Source organism: Malaclemys terrapin, chromosome 1 (assembly GCF_027887155.1).
Source record: "Malaclemys terrapin pileata isolate rMalTer1 chromosome 1, rMalTer1.hap1, whole genome shotgun sequence".
Lineage (NCBI taxonomy): Eukaryota > Metazoa > Chordata > Testudines > Emydidae > Malaclemys > Malaclemys terrapin.
Window position 1 is genome coordinate 196,144,221 of NC_071505.1, and position 23,926 is coordinate 196,168,146.

The window sequence follows — 23,926 nt, forward strand, 5'->3', positions numbered from 1 at the left end:
GTATTTCCATGTTTCCAGTAGGAAATATATGTAAAAGAACAATCCCAAATTATTTTACTGTACAAAGTATGTATAACAACATGAAATAAGAAAAATCTTAGCATGGATTATATGTAATGGGCCAGTATCTGTGCTGATTTATGCCTTGTTCAATCCCACTAAATTCAAAGAGTGCACAGCATGTAAGTCGACAGAGAATTTGGACCAGTCGCTTTGACATATAAAGGTGAGGACAAAGTGTCCATAGCAAGACTTTAATGGGGTTGCCAGCACTTCACTTCGGAGGCTATTTTGCATTTTACTGTGTATCTCATGGCATATCTCACTGACAGTTCAGACAGACCTCTTGGATAAAGCCTGTTTGTCCAGCTTAACCAATAATGATACTTCTGTAGGTGTCCAATGGGTTTTCTCCAGAGGAAGAGGGTCGGGAAGGTGACATTGCAGAGGGAGCTAAGGGGGCTTAGAAAATGTCCACTCAAACAACTTTTTGTATATGTCCTAGATAATGACAAAGTCATTTTGAGGTGGTTTCGAAAAAATCGTTTATTTCCAGGTTGTAGAACTATAAAGACAACCCAAGTCAAACTCTGTCCTGGTTTGCAAATACACCAGACTGAGTTCATTCCTCATATCCAGAGACTTATCAGAAGCCAGTGTAGACTGGGATGGTAGCTAGCATCCAATGTCAGGATGGAGGAGAAATGGTTTTGTTCCTAAGGCCCCTGTCCAACCCATGTGAAGTCCCACTGAAATCAGAGTCCCACAGAGGGATCTATGCTAGCTCATCTGCTTGCAGGATCAGGTCCTAAGTGAGACCAGATCCAGGTTAGACAGGGGAGCTGGGGGAAGTTTCCTGCTGAGGATGTGCCACGAGAAGCGTGCAGAGGACAATTAGGATGAGACATTCCAGTTTCTTCCTCATCATACAATACAACTGTCTCCGGGCACTAAGTATATTTTCTCTTTAAAAATATATATATTAACCATGTCAATTTTAATAAAGTCACTAGCATGTTTTTTAAATATAAACAGAGATTATTCTGATTTTTTTTTTTAATAATGTTCTCCTTTAAGGAAAGTTGACTGTATTGTTTTTTTTAACGTTCTATTAAAAGCAAAATTCTATCCTGTTGCACCCATGCAAAACCCACTGAAGTGTGATTTGCTTGAATGCAACCGAGGCAAGAATCTGGTCTAAAACTTCCTGCCTCTGAGGATAGTATTTAACTCTTCAGTGTTTACCATCTGAGCTCTAATTATGAGTGTTTTCCCTCTTGAGTCCATCATAAAAAATGAGAAATTCTTGCCCTGGTTAGAATTTTACCTTGTAATCCATCCTTTCCTTTCTAGGTACGGGTTTGAGGGCGTTATTCTCTCCATCTATGGGTTGGATCGAGAAGATCTTCACTGCGACAAAGATGATACTTGCCACTTTCAAAAATCAGCAGCCATCCTGAGAGAATTGGATGTAGAAAATGCCAAACTTTACCTGGACTTCATTGTGCTTGGAATTTTCTTCTTCTCTCTGCGTCTTATTGCCTATTTTGTTCTCAGATACAAAATCCAAGCGGAGAGGTAAAGGAAAAACAAACAAAACTATCCAATAGGAGGAACCCTAGACATGCAGTAGAGGGAACTTGTTATTGTCTCATCGTGGCAGGCTGGTGTCCAGTGCCCAGTTACAGACGCTGTTATGATCCAGCCCATAGAGAACCGTATTGGGTTAGTGGATGTGTAGTGTTAAGCTAATCAGTCCAGTTGGATTGGGTCACATTTTCATTACACTTCTAGCTTTAATTAGGAAGAAAAAATAGAAGGGAATTTTGCAATGTAGAGTTTCAACTGTGAAACAATGTAACTGCAACAAAAACTGGTTTCAGGAACTTTCCTTTATGAAAACCATTTCTGTGATAAGATGACGTTTGTCCTGATAGCCAGAGTTGTACAATGACATTTATGTGGCTGGTGATTATTAATCAACAGTCAGTCAAGTACCAAGTGGGGGGATGCAAAGAAAGTAGCATTATCACTTTATTTTAAATTCAGAGTGTCATCTTTGACATTTTTTTATGTATCACTTTGGATCTCTCTTCCACAAGAATTATCCATCCAAACCCAAAGTCTGTAAGCTTACTGATTCTCAAGAAAAGATGTCTTTTTTTTTTTAATAGCGATGGATAATATTAAAAAAAATAATCATAGTGATACACTATCTAAATTTAGAATTCTGGGGCTCTACTTGATGAGATGGTCTCAGACTCAGAAATTGTAATACTAAGGAAAAAAGACAAAATCAGAGTCAGACTGTAAACCTGTGATTCCTATGTAAAAAAAAATAGAGCACAGATAGTCAGGAATATTTAAGCTGTCCACAGATGATTGCTTTATTTTTTAAAAAAATCTGTTTTTGCAATGTCCTTTAAACCCACGTTATTTGTGATAGTTAACATGCTAATTGTGTCCATTATCCACATGAACTACCTCCTGTGAATGCAAAAGCAAAGAGCTCCAAGGATGTTTTCTTTTGTAATGACATCGAGAAGATTTTAGCCGTCTGTTGGGTTCTTTGTTTATCTAGCCCAGATCTGGGTGGATGTGGTTTGTATTATTTTACTTTTGGTCATATATGCATCAATTCAAACATTAAATGCTTCCGATACTTCCTTTTGGCTGAAGCTTGAATATAGTTAAAGAAACCCTGCAAACCAGGATAGCTGGTTAAATGCTGTCTGTGAGACGGTGAACATTTGTGTCTGAGTTACTGTCATGGGGTGCTCTCCTCCCTGCCTCCGTCTGTCCACATCTCGGGATTAGCTCTGCCAGAGCGACTCCCCTTCCTGCTGTTGCATTCCATCACTCTCTCTGTGTTTCGCTGTCTCGGGATGGAAACTGCTCCTGCTTCATGGCTTGGCCCTCCGACCAGGTCAATGTAGTCTTCCCCTACTGGGGTATCAGAGTTTCTCAGGACCTACTGTCCCAGGCAGTCTTCCCATTCACTGCCCCTTAATGGTGCCACTTCCCCAGTGGTTGGTAGGGGAATCCAGGCCCACCCTCTATACTGAGTTCCAGCCCAGGGAACCTACAACAAGCAGTTAAGGTCTGCACAGTCCTAAAACTTACTGCTGTATCCCTGGCCTACTTCCTGCTGTGCCTGCTCTCACCCTCAGAGTGACTGCATCCTCTCTCTCTCTCTGCAGCCCCTAGCTACTCTCAGCTGCTGGACTTTATGCAGGCCCTCCTGTTCCTTCCTGCTGAGCCAGGTCTCTAATTAGTCCCTGCTCCCTGGCTCCTCCTCCAAGTGCAGCCTAGGTGGTTAATTGGCCCACCTGGCCACCTTAACCTCTTCAGGCCTTGTGTAGGAGGACACCCCATCACAGTACTCTATGTTGGAGACTGGCGGGTGGGTCTACAGTCTTACATCAGTCTGTGTGACTGAAATGAACACTGTACTGATCCCCACCATGTTTTCATTTAGAAAAAGGTGTGATGGTGTAAGGTGACCTATTCTGTCCTGATTGTTGTCCCAAAAGGAAGAGTTTCTCTGATACCCCATCTACTCCATGTTAGATGGATCTATTCCATTCTAATGGGGTTCTTATAAACTCAGTTCCAGCAAAGCACTTAAGTACATACTTAACTTTACACTTGTGAGTTGTCCTTTGACTTCTGGAACTACTCATGTCTTTAAAACGGAGCACGTGTTTGAAAGCTTTGCTGGATCAGGGCCATACTGCCCAGAAAATTGACATGTCTCCTTTTCGCACTGGCTCAAAGGCTATGGTGAAAAGTGTATTTGTTATATCAAAGGCCTGGTCTACACTCATAGTTTAGGTCAATATAGCTGTGTTGCTCAGGGGCGAGAAAAATCCATACCAGAGCTATGCCAACCTAACCCCAAGTATAGTTGCAACTAGGCTGATGGAAGTATGCTTCCACTGACGTAGCTACCATCACTCAGGGAGGTGGTGTTCCTACAACGACGGGAAAACTCCTTCATAGGATCATAGAATATGAGGGTTAGAAGGGACCTCAGGAGGTCATCTAGTCCAACCCCCTGATCAAAGCAGGACCAATCCCCAGACAGATTTTTACCCCAGTTCTCTAAATGGCCCCTTCAAGGATTGAACTCACAACCCTGGGTTTAGCAGACCAATGCTCAACCAGTGAGCTATCTCTCCACCGTGATTGCTATAGGCTGTGTCCACATTACAGGATTACGCCAGCACAGCTACAGCGTTGTAGCTATGCCATTATTGTCCTTGTAGTGTAGACATGGCCTTTGTGTAATGGGTTCATTCCCCAGTGACTCTGACTAAATAGGAAATAACCTTTTAAGCTCTTTATTACAATGCACAGTGTTCTCCTGGGGGATGGGAAGGAAGGGAGAAACTGACCACCATACAGAAGAAGATATATTTTTTTCTATGTGCTCACTGTTAAACAGATACTACTGTTAATGGAATAATTTTGCTAAGCAAAAAAATGATTGTCTACTTATATTTTCCTCTCTGTATAACAAATGCAAATCCAGAACTGCTGTTCAGTCCTAAAAAATGAGTGTTTTGTATTTACAGTCATAAGTATGGTGTAATAATAGAGATATATTTAAATGTACTGTGTTAATTCTATTTCCCTCTTCTCTCCTGGCCTAAGGCCCTTGTATTTGGGAACCATACAGGGCTCAAGAGGAGAGTTCAGGCATCATAAACTTGTGAACACAGCCCCCACTGAAAATCCTTGCGAAGGGGATGCAACCCCCAGGTGGCTTAACAAACATGTGCCTCCTTTTTTTCAATTCACTGAGCTCTCCTCTCCTCAACATTGCCATTTGCTCACCCCCCCTGAAATTCCAGATAAATACAATGGACTCGTAGTGGATAAATCAAGAGGACACTTCCAGCATTAGGATCTATGAAAGTAGCTAATGCAGTGGGTTGAAGTTAGTCCTTTGAGGCTTTGCAAGATAACAGGGCTTCATGTGTGGGATTTGATCTTAAGCCCATTGATACCAATGGAAACAGTGATTACCATTGACTTTAATGGTAGTTGGATCAGGCCCTTATGCAGGAAGTGTTATTAGTTTAGTAAAAAGAACAGGAGTACTTGTGGCACCTTAGAGACTAACGAATGTATTTGAGTTAGTCTCTAAGATGCCACAAGTCCTCCTGTTCTTTTTGCGGATACAGACTAACCCGGCTGCCACTCTGACACCTGTTAGCGATTCCCAACTTTTTCAGATAATTGGATTTGTTCACAAGGGTTAAGCTGTGCTAGTCAGTACTTGACACCTCCCATTTGCAGAATTTGTTATCCCAGTCTGGCAACTGGGGCCCTGATTTGGCATGTTCTTAAATCCATCCCTATTCAGGGAAGCATTTAAACACGTGCTTCAGTCCTATTGACTTCAGTGGGATTTAAACATACACTTAAGTGCTTTCCTGAGCAGGGATGCTTTCCTGAATTGAAACCTGCCTTTTGTTCAGCCCATGCTTTTGGAGTTAGCATGAACACAAATAGCTGGGTGGTAAACAATGGAATTGGCAGTGCACTGGAGCAAGAGCAGAAGCCGGTTCTTAATGCATGGAGCAAGAGCCTAGAGTTCCAGTCCCAAAGATCCAGCGCTAATATTTGCACCGGTAGTTAGGGACCACAATGAAAATGATTTCTGTGCTGCTTTTAGCCACTGTCTACACTGATTTTGCCAATTAAATGTGAATATCTTTTATTTTAAATTTTAACATCAGCATCGTCTTTTCCTGACAGCCATTGTTTAGCTCTGTTTCTTTTGCAACCCTTTACTTAAAATCCCATTAGCAAATTATTTGTACATCATGTTGTTTGTCTCTGATTCTGCTTATAGGTTGGCTAAAAGTGGCAGCAACCTTACCCTAGCGCTGCACTGGAGCCTTGCATGAGATGTTAAATCTTATTATGATAACGCCGCAAACATAGGGCTTGATCTTGCCTTCACTGCACACCCAGCACTTCCATGGACTCATTTTGAAGTCTTGTTTTGTTTCATTCTGACCTGCTGTTTTATGGTGTCTGTGTCTTATCCCCCTTGGCACAAGCGATGGGGACATTAAGCCCTAATGCATTTTACATTGACTTTGTGTATTGACAAATCCTGACTCAATGCTCCCTACACCTGCTGGCAGCAGGTAAACAAAGATTGTATGTGCCCTATGGAGCCTTGACCTATCAGCTGTTTGCTCAGCTGTATGTACATCTGTTGCGCTCTCCTAGTTGACACATTGTGACGTGCCATTCATAAAGTATGATAATACTGAAGACATTTTAAAAGCCGTGCTGGAACTAAGAAGTAGGCAGGGGCTGATGTTCTGACATGTCATCTATATGTTGTATAACCCCTGTCACTGCTATGTCACTAGATAGGCCCCGTTAGGTGAATACATAGAGCTAGTAGTTAAGTCCCATTGAGATCAATCTTGTTTTCTTAGAGTTAAGCACGTGCTAAAGGGCTTTGCTGGATTGGGTCCCAGAATACTTGGCAACTTCCAGGATTGAATCCAGACTATCCTGTTTTAAATCATATTTTTATATAGTAGGGATCATTTTAACGTGTTCCATTCAGGTGGATTTTAGTATGTATACAACTCTGCTTTGGACATGTCCACGAGTTGCAATTACCTTCAGCCGTAACAACTTTGTTTTAACTCTGTGCAGACACTGGCCCATTTCTACTTATTTGTACACATTCCATGCAGCACCTACATACACTGAGAACAAAAGTACTGAAGAGAGCATGAGCCCTAATTTAGACTTCTGATAGCAACACCGTGTAATGTGTGGTACTTAATATTGTTTTCATGTGAAGGGTCTCCCTTCAATAGGTCTTTGCTTTCTTCCAAGCCTTTTCTTTTTCATGTATATCATCAAATTGGATCCTCTTTCTGGGGTGAAATCCACCCCTGTGCATGGGACCAGCACAAGGCCTATCCACAGCTTAAGGGGGACTTAATTGGGGCATAGATCAAGACCTTGGGAGTTAGACACCTAACTATCTTTGAGGCTCTGGGCCATAGTCCTTCTGCACGGCTTCTGCACAGTGGTGAATTTCACCCTTTGACTCCAAGTTACTTCATGTCCTTATTCACTGGGTGTCACACTCTACAGTGTAGAAACAGAATGGCATAAATGAGCACTTGGTGCCAATGCTAGGTACACTTCTACCCCGATAGAACGCTGTCCTCGGGAGCCAAAAAATCTTACTGTGTTATAGGTGAAACCCACGTTATATTGAACTTGCTTTGATCCGCCGGAGTGCGCACCTCCCCCCCGCCCCCCCACCCGGAGCGCTGCTTTACCACGTTATATCCACATTTGTGTTATATTGGGTCGCGTTATATCGGGGTAGAGATGTATTCCAATATCTTAACTGCCTTTGCAAAATTCATTGAAATATTGAAAATGGAAGTGGTGGATTTAATGGTGTTCCCCCTGCCTTCCCCCCCAAAAAATCTAAAATGTATTTTAAGTGTATTGTAGAGACAATATGAAGTCCTTGTTTCTGAAAGTTATTTGTGCTTTGGTGACATCTATGATTTTGCACCATTACTTCTTATTTTAGGAAAACATTAAAATTAAATGCTATTAATGACTTCTTTCCATTACTTCAGAAAATTAGACTGCTTGAGTTAACTCTGATTATACCAACCTTTACCAATGGGAATATTTTGAAAAACAATGCAATGTAAATAAAAAATGCTCTGACAGAAAAATGCTCATAAAGCACGGTACAAAAGTTAATATACTGCATTTGTAGTGTCCTCTGCTGGGGAAGGAAAATGATCATTTTTATTATAGATATGTTTTAATAGAAAAAAAATCAGTCCTACAGTGTAGTTGGGACTCTAGCTAACTTGTTTTAGACTGTTTGTGCAATACCTGATCTCAGTCAGTTGAACTTGTAGTGAGATATTGCCCTTGAATTTGTTATTCTTATTTAATTTTTTTTAAAAAACGCAAGATTCAATGCAAGTAACATTTTAAATCAGTGTGCAGAGGTGTGCATACACTGTCTATCTAATATGTAATTGTTCTCTCTTGTTTCTGTGATGCAAGATGCATTACTAGGAATCAACTTTGTTATGCTTCTTTAGAGACAATTGTTGCCTGCGCACCGTGATATATTTGCACTGTTGTAGATATATATAAACCTGGTCTTTTTCAGGTTGCTTGTTACCTTTGTAGTTCGTACTCATTGGCACGATAGACCTGAGTACCAACTTTAGGATGTGGGGCATTCTAACGATACATTAAGCTTTGTATATTTCTGTATACTTAATACTTGTAGGAGATTTGTATGTGCATTATTTTCCAAATTAGGGCTTTGTTTTCTGAAAACAGAGAACATTTATGATGATGTAACAAAAATCAAATAAAGCATTATTATTTTCAGATTACTGCCTTAGTCCCTGTTCACTCTCAATCAGAAATGACAAGCATATTGGCCAGTGAATGATTTGGAATTTCACAGCCTGCTCTTAGACATTATACACCCAATCTGGGGAGTTCTGCCGTGAATCCAGGGCAGTGTATTGCTCTTTGTTAGTTCCACATATATATTATGGCACTTATAGGCATCTCCCAATGTAGTTAGGCTGCAGAACAGTTTCCATTATACCCCTATTCCCATCCCAATGTTCTGCCTCTGACGACAACCTGGACATCCCATTTGTCTGCATCTTCCACCAGCATCCCTATGCTTTCTTCCACACTATCCCCTATGCAAGGAGTGTCCTTCCTGAGGTGGTCCACAGTCACTTCCTTCCCATTCAAGTCTCTCCTGTAGACGAACATTCTACCCTAATGCCTACAAGAAACAAACTGGCTGATTGTGGGTAAGTTGTGGGGTTGGTATTTCTTATAATGCAAATGTTCTTAAAATGTTGTTTAATGAACCTCTTTTTCTTGCCCTCCAACTCCGTTTTGTGTTTTTAGAAGGCAAGCTTTTCAGGGCAGGGATTGTGCCCTTTGTTGTATTTGTAGATTCCACATTTTGGGCACTACTAGAAACAAATTAACAATATTAGCAGTACTCCCCTGGTTTTGCAATCTTACAACTTTCACAACTGTTGCTTCTGGATTTATACTTCCACTCTCCAATGAAGTTACTCCAGATTTGCAATGAGATCAGAATTTGGTCCTGTTACCATTGGCTTGCTGTTTGGCTTTGAATAAATCACTTAACCTCTCTTTGGGCCAAATTCAGCCCTGGTATAAATGTTTTCAACTCCCATCAACCTGAATGCTTAGTCCTATTGAAGTCAGTGTGACTACTTGGATGAGTAAAGCCTACTCCCAGGAGTAAGGGCTTTTGCAGGCTCAAGCCTATGGTTTTTATCCCAGTTAAAGTTTGTAAAGTGCTTTGGTTTTGGTTGGGATGCAAGGTGCTAGATGGATGCAAGATTTTAAAAAAATGCTTTTTGAAGGAACACACATTTTGAATACAGCCTAATATTTAACCATTCCATTGAAAAAACTTTTGATTACTAGGTCATTGCTTCCTAATATCCTTGAAAGACACCGGTGGCAATGCCTTTGATCAACCAAGAGCCTTAGACCTGGTCTATTTAGGTTGACATAACTACAGTGCTGAAGGTGGTGAAAAATCTACACCCTGACCGCTATAGCTATGCTATCCTGATACCCAGGGTAGATGCAGCCAGGTCCAATGGAAGAATGCTCCCATCAATGTAGCTACCATCTCTTTGGGAGGTAGTTTTCTTATAGGATGCATCAACTCTAGGGTTATGACCTCATAGCTATACGGCCATAGCCCTGCAGTGTAGACAAGCCCATGAAGTCATGACCGAGCATATACTTGTAGTAAAGAGAGAACTGGTTTAAAATTAATAATTTGTAAATGTGAATATTTCATTTTTAAGGAAAGGCCTGGTGTTCAAAGGGTCAGATTTGCAACGGCATGTGCAAAAAGTAATTACCATTGCATATGTGTTTACTGTGGCAGTGCCCATAAAGCAGGTATTTGTGTGCACAAATGGACAGTGATGTATCTCATTGGCCACATGCACACAAAGTCAATTTGTTCGTGCTCTCCTGCATGTGTAAATTAGGTGGCTCTCTTTGCAAATCAAGCCCAACATATGCAAGGGGCTTTCTTACCCAGTGAAAAGTGCTGTGAATACAAATCTGGAGAAAATGCGAGTTCATGTGTCCCAGGATTATGAATTACACATGAAATCAATTTATTTGTCTTTAGTGAATTTTTAGGGTCTTTCATAAGCATTTTGATGCAGGGACTATCATTTATAGTGCCTAGCATAATGGCACTCCAGCCTGACTGGCCTCTTGCTGCTACCCACAATATCATACAATATCATACATAATAATACAAATTAGCCATGACCCTAGTTCCTATTTATACCCATGTCTTTTCTCAGATGAGATAGTCACCGACTGTGCACTAGAGGGTGCTGGGAAACTTCATAAAGAGTAAGCCATATCAAGTAGCATTAGAAGTGGGCTGTAGTCCACGAAAGCTTATGCTCTAATAAATTTGTTAGTCTCTAAGGTGCCACAAGTACTCCTGTTCTTTCAACTCTCTCTGCTCCTCTTCTCCTTTCTTCATCCTGAAAAACTGAAGGTCTACAACAGTTTCATTCTTGTACACACATGCTAATGAAGCATGCTCTATATTACATGTGTGAATTCCCTCCTTCTGGTACAGGGTCAATCTTCTCATTAGGTGAACCTCTTCAGATAAAATATCAAGGAGGAAGCAGAAGATATAGTCCATATAAATGCAAGTAAGGAGCGATGAACAGGCCAGGGTGTGCAGACAAACCCAATCCTGTATAAATGAGAGCACTGCTAAGTTACTCATGCCTAGCAGGAGTAAGGCTAAAGAGAGGGTCATGTTGCTAAGCCCCTCATCTTCATGTTGAGGCTCATGCTGAAGTCCATGTCATCACAGACATGCTCCTTCTTGCCCACATTCCACGCCTTTTCGTATGGGAGCTGTTCAGATGCTTTTATGCATGTTCCTTCTGGTGATTTTTAGGACTCCACATTGTGCTTTACAAATATTAATGAAAATCCTCCTTCCTGTAACAGAGTTACAAGGGAGGATTTTGTGGCTATGGCACTGACATGGGACTCGGGAATTGTAGCTCCGATGCCCAGATCTCTCCCAGACATTGTGTGACCTCAGACAAGCCATTCAAGGGTGGAATCCTGGCTCCATTGAAGTCGGTGAGAGTTTTGCCATTAACTTCAGTGGAGCCAGGATTTCTCCTTTAGTTTCTTTGTACCTCAGCTCTCCATTTGTGAAATGGTGATAATATCCTCACAAGGGTATTATGAAACTAAATTCAGACACTCCATGCTCAGACACTTCAATGATGGAGGCCCTGTTAGTAGATTATCCCTGTTACAGGCACGGAACAAAGTCAGAAAAGTTAAATGACTTGACTGAAGCCCCAGAGGATACCAGTATCAGAGCAGGGACTGGGATATATAAGTCTCTTACTCTCAGTCCTATGCTTAGTTCATTGGGCAAGGCTTCCTCTTACCCTATTAAGCTGTAGATTTGTGTAGTGGGCCTAAGATCATTAGAGGCAGCTAATACAACACTGACTCCTATCCACAGGGCTACTCCTAATAAGGGGACCCTTGGCTACTGTTTTTTTACAGGTCAGTAAAATGGCCAATCCTGGATGATATGAGCAACTAGTGAGCTTTTGGAAAGATTACATGGACAAAGTTTCATCCTTAGCAACAGGTTTGTCTTTTTAAGGCAAAGGTCCAGACAGTTTTACAATTAAATCTGAGATCGCCTTTTATATTATATTTATATAGGCCTGCAAAATTAGTCATGGCCTTTGCATGCCCCCCAAACTAACCCTTCCTAGACCAAAGAGAAACAGGACTCCCAAAAATGTTGTCTAGTGCTAGTGTCAATGTAAATTCATTATTTCAGGATGTGATTCTATGGTGAAGACTATAAACCTGAGTCAAAACATAAATCTCCCATTAGAAACTGTGCAAGAAGTGGCATACATTACATTTACAACTACCTTCTGTAACTCCTTTTAAGTAGATTAAAAAAATTAAGAGAATATTAAGTAAAAGGATTCTCTGTGCTTCTCTTCTGTGCTGTATTTTCAACTTATTAGCCATTTAAATCTTGATTCGTAATGCAGGATAAAAGCACAAGGTCTTGGGGAAGTTATCACAATAAGAGTTAATCTTTTTCCTACATCTTATTTAAAATTATTTTGAAGGATAAAGTAACTGGGCAGGGATCAGATTGTTAGAGAGATGGTTAGTAGTTTTAAGGTAGTACAATGCCTCAGTAGTGAGGCCTATCTTTAGAAGTTCCATAAAGGGGAACCTATCTAGCAAGTATATTTTGGAAGATCTGTTTCCTGAAGAAAAACTGTCAAGAGCCAGATCATTCAGAAGCACTGATTACATCAATTTCTCTTGGTTTGTTTTGGCCTCATTTGGCGCTCTGCATTCTTTCTGTGCCATGAAGAGTTACATAATACATACATATTTTACAGATGTTCTGTGTATTATTACCATTGCAGGTAAAGCTGCTGCCCATTTCCAACATTTTCCCGCTCATCTGTTCACACATACCTATATCCAAAAGCCCTTCTAGGGGGATTCATAATCCCTCTTACTCCCTAGCACAAATCAGAATCTAGCCCCAAGGTAATTGTAGAAGAATTGGAAACTGCTATAAAGCTTTTAGTTTGCCGCTTTTATTTTTTAAGTCATGTGCTTTGTATAGTAAAGTATTGAAACATTTGTGGGCAGCAGTGGTGAGCCATCTCACTGAAAAGCAAAAGTACAAGTGCCATGAATGGCGTAGCAATTAATGGAGATCACAGTGTAAGAAGGAAAGCTTTCTGTTCTTGTCCTGCTTGAGGAATTTCAGCGGAGAGAGACAGATTCACTCTAGAGGACACATTCTGGAATCAAAACAAAACAAAGGCACATCATTGATATCTGCTTCCAAACCGAAGGCTGTCCATTCCATGTCAAAGACAGGGCTAGCTAATTTTCAAAGGTGTTTACTATAGTTGATTGGGAATGATTTTCCTATGGAAAATGAGTTTCAGCAAAATCTAAATTTCCACAGGAAAATTTTGATTTTGCCCCAAAATTTGATTTTTCATCAGGAAAACTGAAATGAAATATTTAATTTTAGATCAGTTAAACCGAGATCAGCATATTTTGTTTTGTTGAACTGATCCAAAACATTTTGTTTTGAATCAGTTCAACAAAACATTAAGCTGCATTTCCCATTCCAGGCTCCCTGGAATACTACATCTCCCACAATGCGATGTGGATTTCCCTCTGATCAAGCTACAGGATGCATCATGGGAGTAACATGACTCTGGGTGTATCATGTGAGATGTAGTCTGGCCAGGGAGCCTGACCCATAGGGGAGGATAGGGACATCAAGCCCCTGAATTGTAGCTCCCAAGACTCAGTGAGCCACAATGGGAAAATGCAGATTAATGTTGAATGTTTGGGTTCAGTTCAATACACCGAAATTAAACATTTCAGTTTTGGGAATGTCAAAATAATGCATTTCAATCATTTCAACAATGGTGAATCAAATGTTTTTAGAATTTCCATTCTGCAAAAAACAAATAAATATAAATTTCCACTTTTCACCCCATTGTGGGACAAAAACAAATGTGGAAATGTCAGGATTTTCCATGGGACCAAAATTCCAAATTTTGCAGAGTGGCACCAATAGTCCCATGTTTCCCCAACAGTATTAATTTACAAGTCACAAACCCTCACTGAACTCCAGAAATGTGTAGTCTGGGGTATGTCAGATGGTGTTTACTATGTAAGTACAAATAATCAAATAAATTAAGGAATGGTTATGTAGATAGATACTCTCCTTTCTCGCCCTCCATGCCCCTGCTTTCCCCAGACACTGATTTTTCCCCCATCCTTAAACTCACTCGTATTCTGCCAAGTTTTGGCCACTGACTAGCCCAGAATTGGGAAGGTTCCCCAAAGTGGATTAAAGGCTTTGGCCCTCTCTGCCACAGGCTAGTCCTGTGTGTTCTGTGCCTCCTGGAGTCTCAGCACACAATCCCAGCCCAGAAATGTTATTTGTTTACAGACAATTTTCTTCCATCCACCTACTGCTTTAGGTTAATCACACTGAACTAATCAATACTAGAGTGATGTTTTCCGTGTATTCCGGAACTGGGAAAAACCGCCCATGACTCTATTACCTTCCTCTGTCCTAGGAAAGAAGCACCAGATGACACCAACGATACTGTCATCAAAACAGCACCCTCTGTTGTTGCATGTCTCAGCACTGATGTACGGATAGCCACAGTTCACTCGGGCAGATGGCTGCTGTGCACATTGCTCTTGAGCTGTTTAAAATAAAGACCAAGTTAACGGATTGTGTGAGTTTCATTTCATGATTTGGGGCCACTCTGCACTATGATCTTCACATTTGGGTGAGCACACAGGAACCTGGGAATGACCATGCCGCAGCAGACCAGCAGTCCATCTTGCCCAGCATCTTGTATCTGATATTGGCCAGTATCAGATGCTTCCAAAAAGGTGCAAAAACCCTATAGCAAGTAATTATGGAATTCTCTGCCCATAGAGGAAGTTCCTTTCTAAACCCCTTTGTTAGATATTGGTTCATGAAATATTAAGCATGGGGCTTTATAGTTCTTAGATCCCTTAACCAACCTAACGTAACAGAATGGTTTGTTATCTATATAAACATCACCCATTGAAGCTCACGTTAATTTCAGCCCACATGCATCCAACTGCAAAATATGTTCCTTAGTATCAATATGCCTCAAATTCTTATTGTAATGGTAATTGATCAGACATGGACATTAAATGTTTCTGTAAATATAATACTTTATAACTAAACTGCTGGAACAAAAAATACCTTGGCTACGATCTCCCATCCATTCAATAACAAGGGTGATGTCAGTTGTAAGTAAGAAAATGATTCCTATTTAAAACTTTTAATTCATTGTAAACTTTGTTATTGTTTCCTGTTGCAGCTGTTATTCCTCCTCTGAGAAAACTGTGTGAAGAAGATGACTCACAATCCCAGTATTGCCAGCCTCAAGTGTTCAAATTGTGAGTTAGGCCCCGAAAACTCATTAAATTGGTTTAAAAACCATGATATTTTAAAAAAATCACAAACCAACAAATATATAATTTGGGCTCTTTTGATTTGTTTTCTGGCTTCTGAGCCTTTCCATTACATTTGGGCCATGTTTTCAAGCTTTTCTCTGCAACGAGGAGGGTTAGAAACTGACTTATTTTTCAAATGAAAGCTGAGATTCTCCTCTAACTTTCATGACTCCAGAAGAGGGGCTTTAAGAAAAGCACCAAATAGCACCAGACACTTGTTAAACTGTGAGAGTTGCCAATGCTGCAATCCCAACAAAGGAAACAATTCAGTCTCTGTATTCCCTCTTGTTCTGGCTTATTAACGTCTAGATGATAAACTTCTCTGCAGGCCTCATTTTGATGGGAGTTTTGATTAATGTCTGCAATATCAGTCCCCACATTATTTGTGTCCATTGCAAACATCACATTTAAAGGGTTCCTTCTTTCTCTCTTTCTTTTGATAAAAATCTCTTTGAGCTGTTTTTAGCTTCTTGAGGCCTAGATTCATCAAAGCACTTATGCAGATGCTTACCTTTAAGCTCATGTGTGCTCCCACTGAAGTCAAGGGGTCTGTCCTTAAAGGTAATCATGTGCTTTAGTGCTTTGTTCAATCAGGGCCCAAATGAATTGCAATTGTCGGCTGCAGAAACATCTCACTCATGCAAGCGGGCCTTACTAATTCAAATAGTGCCATTGACTTGAGATTTTTCAGAGCCTTTAATTGCAAAGCATTTACCTATGTGATACATTGCAAGTGAGTACATTAAAATGTCAGTTTTTCATAGAAGTTTGAGTTACTTCTCCTTTCCAAATGATTTAGGTTCTTACAACTTTCCTTTCCATTCATGCTAACAATGTACCACCCACTGCACTTTTGTTGTTTCTGCATCTCAGCCACAAACAATTTTCTCCCATTGCTTCAGAATTCCATGATCCGTTGACAGCTTTCCCTTAGTCAGATTTGTTTTAAAGCTACTATAAAGTTGTCTTTAGTGATGAGGACCAATTTGTAATACCAAGCATTGTGTATTCAGTTATAGTAGTAAGTGAAGGCTTTGTTACAGAACCACATCATAACTGTAGAAGTTAAATTTAGGGCTAATGGCCAGTTGTGATTTCAAACACCGATTGCTGTCGGTGGCTTCATCACCACGAAGTCTTGCTCTTTTTAGAGTCTTGCAGTCAAGGTATTGTCTTGTGTGAGTGAGACAATTTATGTAATTGACACTTTCCCTCCTCCCCCGAAAAACATTAAGAACTTCACTCACTTATACAATGTTAAATGATGGGTGGAAGTGAGATCAGTCTCAAGCCCAATAGAATCTGCACAGGTCTTTTAAAAAAAGTGATTTAAAGCCTGCATAGTGTTGGTTAGTTTTTTTTTTTTTAAACTCTAGCCCCAATCCTGCAAACACATGCATACATGAGTAATAATGGGACCATGCAGCAGTATATAGTCACTCATGTGGGCAAGTGTTTATGGGATAAGGGCTGAGATAATCTTTATACTTTTAAACTGTGCTATGGCTAGAAATCAGGAAAAGGAAAACCACGTGAGCTAATTGACATATAGGGGAATTGTTTTCAAATGTTTTAGTCAGCTGTTCTGTATATGAAAATAATAAGAAGATGATCTTCATCTTTTGTGGTTCTCACATTTGATTATTATTAATGAGCTGAATTTGTAATAAGAAATTTTGCATTCCATTGCAAGGGATCTTAGAAGCATTAAGATCCCATTCTGTGATAACCCCACTACTGCAATAAAACAGACTTTATATAAAATGGTAACATTAAAAATACTAAAAGAATCCTAATTTTGATTTCATTTCACTTATTGTGGCATTACGTACAGTACTTGGTAACAGAGAAGACAGATTTTGCAGCATCCCACAAAAAATTTGAAACTAATTTGATTGTAAACTTTTGGGCCAAATGGTGCTCAAGAAATAATAATTATTACTGATAATAATGATGAGTAAAAGGATGCAATCATCAAGAAAGAGCCTTGTGATTTAACAGAACTCCTTAGATAAAATTAAGATTTCTCCCAGACTTTCCTTGAATGTATTATTTGGTTTGATTAACCAAATAATCAACAAAAGATTTTGCTTGTTATCAACACATGAAAAATGAAGCAAATGCACTTACATAGTTGTATGTATCCATTAGCCAAGCTGCTGAGCCCTAAAATAAGGACAATTGCCAGTAACCAGCACCCCTTGTGTTCCATTGTTGTTTGCAGTTCTCAGCCCTGAACCTTCAGGTTGGTTAGAACAATTAGTATAGAGTGAAAATCTGTAGAAAAGCTAATTTTATACCCATATGTTTGTTCAGTCGTTTCAGATAAACATTATCTTGGGAGGGTTATTTTGTATCCAAACTCCACCTGTGTATTTATTTTGGGGTAACCCATGTTCAGTCCAGATACATTATCAAGAAATAGGAATGATGGTTTGGATATTAATCTTAGGAGGAGATTTATGTGGCAAGGGTAGGCCGCACATTTTTTCTCATGAGTCACTCATACCTACCCTTGAATTAGTCAATATTCTATCAGTTTAGCTTCTCTGTCAATTACAGTATCAATCTAACAGAAAGAAAATGTGATATAAGTGATTTATTATTGCCAGGTGTGGAGAATGTGGGAAATTTCTGCAGTGTGCTTATGAAATATTAGGTGTGACTCGGTTTACCTGTTTAATCTTGCGCTGTCTGTTACCTGACCTCAGGGGGTTGACTTCTTTCCAGAGACACTCGCTGGGAGTAATAGGTGATCAGTGTAGTAGTGTGCCTGGGTTGGGTGAGTGGACTATCAAGACTCATTGTCATTTGAATAGGTCTACCTGGACAATACAATGGGTATGCCAAAGAAGGTGGCCAAACCAAGAAAAGTGATTCTGCCAAGTGAACTGCTACCCAGGCAAAGGTGGGGGACTTGGATTTCCTGATGAGGCTGATCAGGGGGTCACCTGACAAAGGGGTCTGGAAGTTGTAAAAGGAAGGGTCTCTCAGTGGCCATTTGAGAGACAATGGAAAGATGGTCTGTCTCTCTCCATGGTCCAGAAAGGAAGCCAGGAGCTGCAGGAGGGAGATCCTAAATGACTGGAAAGGACACTGGCCCAAATCCCAAAGAATGCTGCAGGAAGTGAGCAGCAAATGGCATACAGGGTTTTTTTTTAATTGTTTTTTCTTAGATCTCTTTCTCTCTTGTGTTATCTAACGTAAAGAATAATTGTGCTAGAAATCTTTGCAAGGTCTATGTCTGTTAGGTTCAACTATTCAGTGTCCCCAAAGAACTAAACTGTAAACTAGAGAATCCTCAAGGTTGGAGCTCTGGGAAAAGACATGCTTAAGCAGCGGAGGCGCCAATACAAGTCACAGAGACCAGCCATTCAGACTGTGGGGCCTCAGTTCTCAGAAGGGGGTGCTAGACAGAGAATCTGCACCCCAAAAATATATTCCAAGGTAGTGCCTGTACTCTTCTCAGACTCTTCTGGACCAGGGCTGTGACATCAAGCCATAAAAGTTTGATAAATGCCATATTTCCGACACTACCTCAATGCATAGGGATCAAGAGACTCTTGTAATGTATGATTGTTTCAACTTGCTTCTTCTCTTCAGAATGGGACAGATGGTAGTATACAGTATATTATCTGATAAGGCATGGGCAGAATGACACTTCACCCCCAGTGGGGGTAGCTGTGGTCTAATGGACTTAGCATACAGCTAGGGACTCAGAAGATGATGGGCAATCCTGTAATCTCTCTGTGCTTCTCTGACCTCATCTCTAAAACTGGCATATGGTGCTTACCTCCCTTGTAAAACTGCAAAGTATTATTTACAACAGCAGGTCTCTTACCTTCCTAGTTATCTTTTATCTCTCTTTTTCTCTTTCCAGATAATTATCTCCCCTTGGGAGAGATATGATCCATGTTGATAAATGATTCATGTCGATAAGCAAAATATTAGAGAACATTATTGTGAAGGGAGTTTGGGCAACATTAAAAATCTGAATGAGTCATTGTAGACAACAGGATGATGAAGCACCAAGACCCAGTCCTGCCCTGTGGCTGGAAAGTGAGGATGATCAAGGACCCTGGCAAGTGGATCATATATACAAAGAACCCTGTGAGCACAAAAAGGGATGTATCCAAGCCTACCAGGGGTTAAAAAGTTGGGTTTTCTTGCCAAGTGGTCCTTGTTTCCCTGTCAATTAACCACCAGGAAGTTACATAACTCACTAACATTTCCCTCAGAGGAAACTGGGACCTGAAAGAGACGAGTCAAGGAGCCTACAGGAAGGATTCATCCAAGCAGCTGCCTGGGCAATTTTACTATGTTTTGGACTGAATTTCCCTCCTTTTGCTTGTTGTAGTTTGTGTGGAATAAGAACATAGACAAAGAGAGCCAGTTTGTGTACTGTGACTTTTTTTTTTGTTACATCTTCATAAATATGACTCAGGAAAGATAGCAGAAAACAGAGACCTGGATACCAATCTCACTCTAGTTTGTACATCAAGGTAATACTGTTGAAAAGCTATGTGCAAAACTTGTATCAGAACACATTTGGGCCCAGACTTGAACCTTGTGTAGTCATTTATACATGGGCAAACTGGGCATAAAACACAATCTATTCTGACTAGGTTATATCTTACAGCTATTTGAAACTGATTTTGCACAGGTATCAGTTACTACACACAGTATAAGGGAGAGGAGAACTGGTTCTCATCTGGCTTGTATGGTGAGGACACCCTGGACCTATTACAGAGTAAATTCCTGAAGTAGTTACTCTTTGCTCTTTCAAGCAAAACTCTCACAGCAGTTGGAAATTTAATCTAAGTATGGCCTTCAGGAATTGGCCCACTGCAAACTAAACAAATGGATTTATTATGAGGAGCTGTTATAAACACCACAGTTTCCGGAACATTTTCATTAAGGCCAAAAGTAGAGATGGGTGAATAATCTATCTTTCGGTTCTGTGAGCAAACCGAAAAAATATTCAGTTTGGTTCTGAAAATGTTTAGAATTTCTCAGCAAATCAGAAAGGTCCATTTCAGGAAAACCATGGGTATGTGACCCCTATAACATTTAGCTCCACAGTCAGGGCATTTCCCTGGCATCTGCTAGATCCAGCTTTGGAGGCCCATGCTAGAGCGAGGATTTGAACTCAGAGCTACCCCTTCTGAGTTGAGGTTCCAAACCACCATGCTGATGGCTATTTGGAAGGTGTGGGGGGTTACTCTCAGTCTCTCCTGTTGAAGCTATTCCACTTTGTATAACTATATATGTATTCATTGGGCCAAAAAGAGAAGCAGCCGCTAAATAGCCTGGCGATTAAGGTGCTCACCTGAGAAGTAGCAGACATGGATTCAAGTCCCTTCTCTCCGGGTATGTCTACACTACGAGAGTAGTTCGTTTTCACTTAAATCGAATATGTGGAATCAATATTACAAAGTCAAACATGTGTATCCACACTAAGGACAGTAATTCGATGGTGTGAGTCCACACTAACGGGGCAAGCGTCGACATTGGAAGCGGTGCACTGTGGGCAGCTATCCCACAGTTCCCGCAGTCCCCACTGCCCATTGCAATTCTGGGTCGAGCCCCCAATGCTTGCTGGGGAAAAAAATGTGTCAAGGGTGGTTTTGGGTAACTGTCGTCATCCAATCGTCACTCCCACCCTCCCTCCCTGAAAGCGCTGGCGGGCAATCAGTTCACGCACTTTTCTGCTGAGTGACAGCGCGGATGCCACAGCACTGCGAGCATGGAGCCCGCTGCAACCATCGCTGCAGTTATGGCCGTTGTCAACACCTCGCACCTTATCAGCCACATTTTCCAGAGGCGGATGCTGAGAAATCGGGCGAGGAGGCTATGGCAGTGTGATGAGGACATGAAGTCTGAGAGTGGCACAGACCTGTCACAAAGCACGGGACCCCACGCCGTGGACATCATGGTGGCACTGGGTCATGTTGATGCCGTGGAATGGCGATTCTGGGCATGTGAAACAAGCACGGACTGGTGGGACCGCATAGTGCTGCAGGTCTGGGATGAATCACAGTGGCTGAGAAACTTTCGCATGCGGAAGGGAACTTTCCTTGAACTTTGTGAGTGCTGTCCCCTGCCCTGAAGCGCAAGGACACCCGGATGCGAGCAGCCCTGACTGTCCAGAAGCGAGTGGCCATAGCCCTCTGGAAGCTTGCAACGCCAGACAGCTACCGGTCAGTCGCGAACCACTTTGGCGTGGGCAAATCTACCGTGGGGGTTGTTGTGATGCAAGTAGCCAACGCAATTGTTGATGTACTGCTGTCAAAGGTAGTGACCCTGGGAAACGTGGAGATCATCATAGATGGCTTCGCCGCGATGGGATTCCCAAACTGTGGTGGGGCTATAGATGGAACTCACATCCCTATCCTGGGACCGGACCACCAGGCCAGCCAGTACATTAACCGAAAGGGCTACTTTTCAATGGTGCTGCAAGCACTGGTGGACCATAGGGGACATTTTACCAACATCAACGTCGGATGGCCGGGCAAGGTTCATGACGCTTGTGTTTTCAGGAACTCTGGTCTGTTTAGATGGCTGCAGGAAGGTATTTACTTCCCGGACCACAAAATAACTGTTGGGGCTGTGGAGATGCCTATAGTCATCCTCGGGGACCCAGCCTACCCGCTAATGCCCTGGCTCATGAAGCCCTATACAGGTGCCCTGGACAGTGAAAAGGAACTCTTCAACTACCGTCTGAGCAAGTGCAGAATGGTGATGGAGTGTGCTTTTGGCCGTCTCAAGGGGAGATGGAGAAGCTTACTGACTCGCTCTGATCTCAGCGAAACCAATATCCCCATTGTTGTTGCAGCTTGCTGTGTGCTCCATAATCTCTGTGAGAGCAAGGGGGAGACCTTTATGGCGGGGTGGGAGGTTGAGGCAAGTCGCCTGGCTGCTGATTACGCCCAGCCAGACAGCCGTGCGATTAGAAGAGCCCAGAGGGACGCGCTGTGCATCTGGGAGGCTTTGAAAGCTAGGTTCCTGAGTGAGCAGGGTAACCTGTGACTATTTAGTTTGTTTACAGAGAAGCTGAACCTGCCCCCGTTTCTTTACCCAGTGAATGTTCACTATCCTCTCCAGTTTCATACCCTGTTCACCCCCTTCCAACCCACGTTTAGAAATAAAATCACTGAAAAATTGTTAATGAACAACGTTTTCTTTATTACTGTTTTCGCGGTAAAGTGTTGAAACTGGGACGCAGACTGTGGTGGGGAGCGGGTGTAGTGTAGTGATGCAAAGGACGCTTCTAAACTCGAGGAATGACAGGCTCCTGCTTCTATAGTGGTCAGCACTGGTGGACTGATTGTTTCAACGGAGCCTGCCACCCCTCCTGTTCGGGACTCTGTGTGTGGGGGCTATGTGACTTTGTGGCAGGGGGAGGACGGTTACAGATCCGCTGCTGCGTGGCTCTGTGATCCAGGATAAGGACCGCTGCATAAGATCTCTAACCGCCCTCCCCCGCCACAAAGTCACATAGCCCCCCCCCCCACAGAAAATGAAAACCACCTCCCAGACTGACCAGGGTGCCTACTGACTGCACTGTGTGTGTGACCTGCTGCTGAACCTGCCCCTGTGTCTGTACCAACCCCCTTCCCCCCCTTCAAACAGACTGTCCTCTAAAAAAACATGATGGAAACAGTAATTAACAGAAACGTATTTTTTATTAGCAACTAGACAGTTAGGGGATGAAACTGAGATGGGGGCTTGGGTGAGGCAAGAAGGAAAGGTCTTATCAAATTTTGGGGAATGACAGCCTTCTGCCATTTGAGCAGTGACAGTTTTCACGGACTCTGCAGCCCCTCCTTCTTGGTACTTTGGGTGAGGGGGGTATGGGACTTTGTGGCGGGGGACGGTGGTTACAGATAGACTGCAGCGGGGCTCTGTCCTCCTGCCTCCGGTCCTGTAGAACATCCACAAGGCGCTGGAGCGTGTCCGTTTGCTCCCTCATTAGTCCAAGCAGCGTTTGAGTCGCCTGCTGGTCTTCCTGCCGCCACCTCTCCTCCCGTTCGCTGTGTGCTCGCTGGTATTGGGACATGTTCTCCCTCCAATGGGTCTGCTGGGTTGCCTCGGCTCGGGAGCAGTCCATAAGTTCTGAGAACATGTCGTCCTGTGTCCTTTTCTTTCTACGCCTAATCTGCGCCAGCCTCTGGAGTCTGATGACTGGGTAGGTCGGGAGACAGTCACAGCTGTGGGATGGGAAAAAGGGAGTGAATTCCTCAGAAAGATAAATTTTTGGTGAACAAAGAAAATAGTCTTTCTCTGTGAACAAGACCATTCACCACACCTATCACATGCGCACTCAGGACAAGGTCGAATTTTCGGCCTTCGCATTCAGTCTCTGGGGTCTTGCAGTGCAGATCACAGAAGTGGAACAGGACAGTGGAATTTGGGTAGCAGGCTGACATGGTAAGCCGTAGACTTGTGGCACCTTAAAACTTTAATAATAGCACTGCCCTACTTTGACGTTCAAAGCAATGCTCCTAGCGTTGGCCAGTTCCTGCTGCCAGCAATCCGGCAAGCATGAACTCTGCCCCTGTCCCACCCCCTTGTGGCTGTCCCCGAGAAAGATCCCTCTATACTGCCCCTCTCCCGCCTCCACCGCATGGCTGTAAACCGCCGGTTACAGTTCTATAAAGGAACAGGCAAGCAGTCCCACTACTAACACTCCCCTAATTCAAAGCAGGTCACCATGAGCGACATCACTCTG

The 23,926-nt window shown here is 42.1% G+C and overlaps 2 protein-coding genes across 2 annotated transcripts in view; one reads left to right on the forward strand and one right to left on the reverse strand.

Annotated features, from left to right (window-relative positions):
• Positions 1 to 8,426, forward strand: part of ABCG1 (ATP binding cassette subfamily G member 1) — an 81,146-nt gene extending 72,720 nt beyond the window's left edge. Inside the window, exon 15 of the mRNA XM_054004876.1 lies at positions 1,354 to 8,426. Coding sequence (XP_053860851.1) covers positions 1,354 to 1,582 — 229 coding nt within the window. The 3' untranslated portion in view covers positions 1,583 to 8,426. The remainder of the gene's footprint in view (positions 1 to 1,353) is intronic.
• Positions 8,427 to 12,736: 4,310 nt separating this feature from the next.
• On the reverse strand, positions 12,737 to 17,464 carry LOC128822972 (trefoil factor 3-like). The gene is made up of 3 exons (XM_054004902.1): positions 17,326 to 17,464; positions 14,259 to 14,405; positions 12,737 to 12,968 (listed from the first exon to the last, which is right to left on the reverse strand). The coding sequence occupies exons 1-3, from the start codon at positions 17,405 to 17,407 to the stop codon at positions 12,955 to 12,957; spliced, it is 243 nt and encodes an 80-aa protein (XP_053860877.1). The 5' UTR covers positions 17,408 to 17,464; the 3' UTR covers positions 12,737 to 12,954.
• Positions 17,465 to 23,926: the final 6,462 nt, after the last annotated feature.

Coding starts and splice junctions, on each gene's coding strand:
- LOC128822972 (XM_054004902.1), bottom strand. CDS start 17,407: ATGGAACACAAGGGGTGCTGGTTACTGGCAATTGTCCTTATTTTAGGG. Junction 14,406..17,325: donor TAATGGATACATACAACTAT/GTAAGTGCATTT, acceptor TATTTTAAACAG/CTCAAGAGCAATGTGCACAG.